This window comes from Arachis duranensis, chromosome 5, assembly GCF_000817695.3.
Source record: "Arachis duranensis cultivar V14167 chromosome 5, aradu.V14167.gnm2.J7QH, whole genome shotgun sequence".
Classification (NCBI taxonomy): Eukaryota; Viridiplantae; Streptophyta; class Magnoliopsida; order Fabales; family Fabaceae; genus Arachis; species Arachis duranensis.
Genome location: NC_029776.3, coordinates 45,950,135 through 45,953,434, shown reverse-complemented (window position 1 = coordinate 45,953,434; position 3,300 = coordinate 45,950,135). Strand labels below are relative to the sequence as shown.

At 45.1% G+C, this 3,300-nt stretch overlaps 1 protein-coding gene across 1 annotated transcript; it reads left to right on the top strand.

Moving 5' to 3' along the window:
- The first annotated feature begins 932 nt into the window (after positions 1–932).
- Positions 933–1,415, top strand: LOC107489255 (uncharacterized). Its single transcript, XM_016110014.1, has one exon. The coding sequence runs from the start codon at positions 933–935 to the stop codon at positions 1,413–1,415; it is 483 nt and encodes a 160-aa protein (XP_015965500.1).
- Positions 1,416–3,300: the final 1,885 nt, after the last annotated feature.

Below are 3,300 nucleotides of genomic sequence, written 5' to 3'. Positions count from 1 at the left end.
TAATTTTATCAAATAGACTGTTACGGATCCAGCCCACAGATTTTATGTTTGAAATGGCCTATCACTCTTTTAGAAGGCCTGAAACTGGCCCACTAGAGCTCCTAACCAACATTCAAAGGACTCCTTTATCTTAGCCAAATAAGATAAGATAAGATACTCACCATCACCTATATAAAGGGGAGCTCTAGGCTCCCTTAGGTACGACCTTCACTCTACACATCCTATACCTCTCAGATCCATTCTGACTTGAGCGTCGGAGTGTCTTTGCAGGTACCACCCCATCGCTTCGGTCGAACAATCCGGCAGCCGCTTCGACCCGAAGGTTCCTGATCCATCTCACAACCCGTACCGGAGGCATCCAGTACATTGGCGCCGTCTGTGGGGACCTACGACGTTGTGACAGAATGGCAAACGTCTTCGAAGAACAATCCCCAAGCCACCACAATAACTCCCAAACGAGGAACCCAACTCCCGAACACCGAGAAGCTACACCCCACACCCATGGAAGGATAGCGAGTGCTATTCACTAGACTACTCCTCCGAAAAACAAAGAAAACGGCCCCAAAACACAAGCTTTCGAAAACCTGGGTGAAAAGGTAGCTCAGATAATCCAAGATCTCTACCTCTGAGTGCAGGAACTCGAGGGCCGAGTCGCAACCAAGGAAAAGCACCACACCGAAAACGGAAGCCATGCTACCTCTAGGCACGGCAGGTCGCCCAAGCGGTGATGCGGTAAGAGGTACGATCGCAGTGTCACCCGGGACCAAGGACACCAACGCAACGCGAATGACGGAAGGCACGATAGCTCACCTAAACGGTGACACGGCAAGAGGTATGATCACAGCATCTCTTGCAACCCGGGTCACCGACATGACACGAACAACGACCGACGACACTGAGAGGCCATATGCACAAGAAGTGACCACGTGATAATGGGAGCTACTCCCTTTACTGAAAGAATCCTGAGAGAAAAACTCCTTAAGGGATTCGACAAGCCCACGGATATGAAGTACGACGGAACCAAAGATCCCCAGGAACACCTAACGACCTTTGAAACTAGGATGAACCTGAAAGGAGCCGCCAATGCGGTCCGATGCAGAGCCTTTCCGGTAACCCTAGCCGGACCTGCAATAAAATGGTTCAACGCCCTCCCAAATGGGTCCATAACCAGCTTCCACGATATCTCGAAGAAATTTATGGCCCAGTTCACCACTAGAATCATCAAAACCAAACACCCCATTAACTTGTTAGGAGTTATCCAAAGACAGGACGAATCCATGAGGAAATACCTGGACAGATTCAACGATGAATGCCTACTGGTCGACGGACTCACGGACTCAGTCACAACCCTCTGTCTGACCAATGGGCTCATGAATGAGGATTTCCGAAAGCATCTCACCACCCAGCCAGTTTAGACCATGCACGAGATTCAGAGTGTCGCTAAGGAATACATAAACGATGAGGAGGTGAGCCAAGTCGTAACTACCAACAAACGGCAGAACGGCAGTACGACACCTCGCCAAAATCCCCCACCAAGAGAAAACCTACTACCCCATCTGAAACTCAATACTAAAGAACGAAATAAACAAAATAAGGAAGACATGGCAATAGAATACCAACCTGATAAAGTCATGAATGAGTAAAAAATAGGAGCAGAGCAGGGAAACACCGCAAGCACAGAGCCAAAATGCATAGAAGAACAAAAGCAGGAAAAGTGGAGAGGATATGAAACTAGGAAGACTGAATAAATGAAACAGACAAGGGAAGAAAAGGCAAAAAACCAAAACAATTGTGAAGAATGAATAACCAAAGATGCCCTCTGTAACCAACAAGCATAGAGGGGCAAAAGCGGGAAGGCAGTCCAAACGCCCTCTCGCAATAAAAGCTCTCTCTAAAACCATAACTGACAGCATGCATTGGGAAACGAAACAAGTGCAGGAAGATGAAAATTTCACACTAACTGCAACACGGACTACGAGGCTAATGAACTCTACTAACTGGCCCATTCTAAGACCCGGCTCGCTGCCCCTCCGCAATAGACAGGCCCGTCGAACTAATCCCCGAGAACTTTACCTCCCGCTCTGACAAACTAAGGAAGGCCATGAACGGCCAAAACCGTATCCTCCAGTGACAAAGACCAACTTGTTCGCTCTCCCGCTGTGGGGGCAACTGTTACGGATCTGGCACATGGATTCCACTCCCGAAATGGCCTCCGAACCCGGCTACCCGAGACCGAACCACATCACTCTTCTAGAAGGCTCGAAACGGCCCACTAAAATTCCTAACCAACATTCAAAGGACTCCCTTATCTTAGCCAAATAAGATAAGATAAGATACTCACCATCACCTATATAAAGGGGAGCCCTAGGCCCCCTCAGGTACGACCTTCACTCTACACACCCTATACCTCTCAGATCTATTCTGATTTGAGCGTTGGAGTGTCTTTACAGGTACTACCCCCATCGCTCCGGTCGAACAATCCGGCAGCCGCCTCGACCAGAAGGTTCCCGATCTATCTCACAACCCGTACCAGAGGCATCCAGTACATAGACCACGGAGCAAATTTCTTCTATAAGGTCTTTTTCTATTACTTTATTAGGTCTCCTAATAAAATCTGTGAAAAGATTCATTTTTGTGGGTTGGTCTGGTCTGTTGTTCTTTCTTTGCGTCTATTTCGCTTTGGAGGTTAATCGAATGAGAATTCGGAATAGATAAAAAAAAGTTCGTGGGACTGACAAAAAGAAGAAGAGTTAATCCGAATCATCTTGACTTGGTTCTTATCTTTTTTTTTTGAAATAAAAAGCTCAACACAACAAGGTGGAGCATCAACATCTCAATAGAAAGTACTAAACAGATAAAATAAATTAATTCCTAATCATCTTTGACAAAAGCCATCAACAACCCAAAAGATCAAATATTACTCCACTCATTATAACTCTTAATCGACCTGTTAACTTCTGCAACACCTGATTCTTGATTCTTGAACATTCTGTCATTCCTTTTCAACTAAGTGCTCCAAATGATAACAATGAAACTAAACTCACCAATATTCTGTTAATTTGACTGCACGATTGACTCCCTAAACCACGTAAACTTACGATCATTCAACTCTATATCCACCAGTTTGATAATGCTGTTAACTGGTTGATAAACCCCATATTTAGGGTTTATCTTGTGCTTGATTTAGGGGATTTTATAACCTTTTACCCACATTTATTCAATAAAATAGCATGATTTTATAACTTCTCCTTTAATTGTGCTTAAGAGTGAAAACATGCTTTTTAGGTCTTAAAATAGTTA

Coding starts and splice junctions, on each gene's coding strand:
- LOC107489255 (XM_016110014.1), top strand. CDS start 933: ATGGGAGCTACTCCCTTTACTGAAAGAATCCTGAGAGAAAAACTCCTT.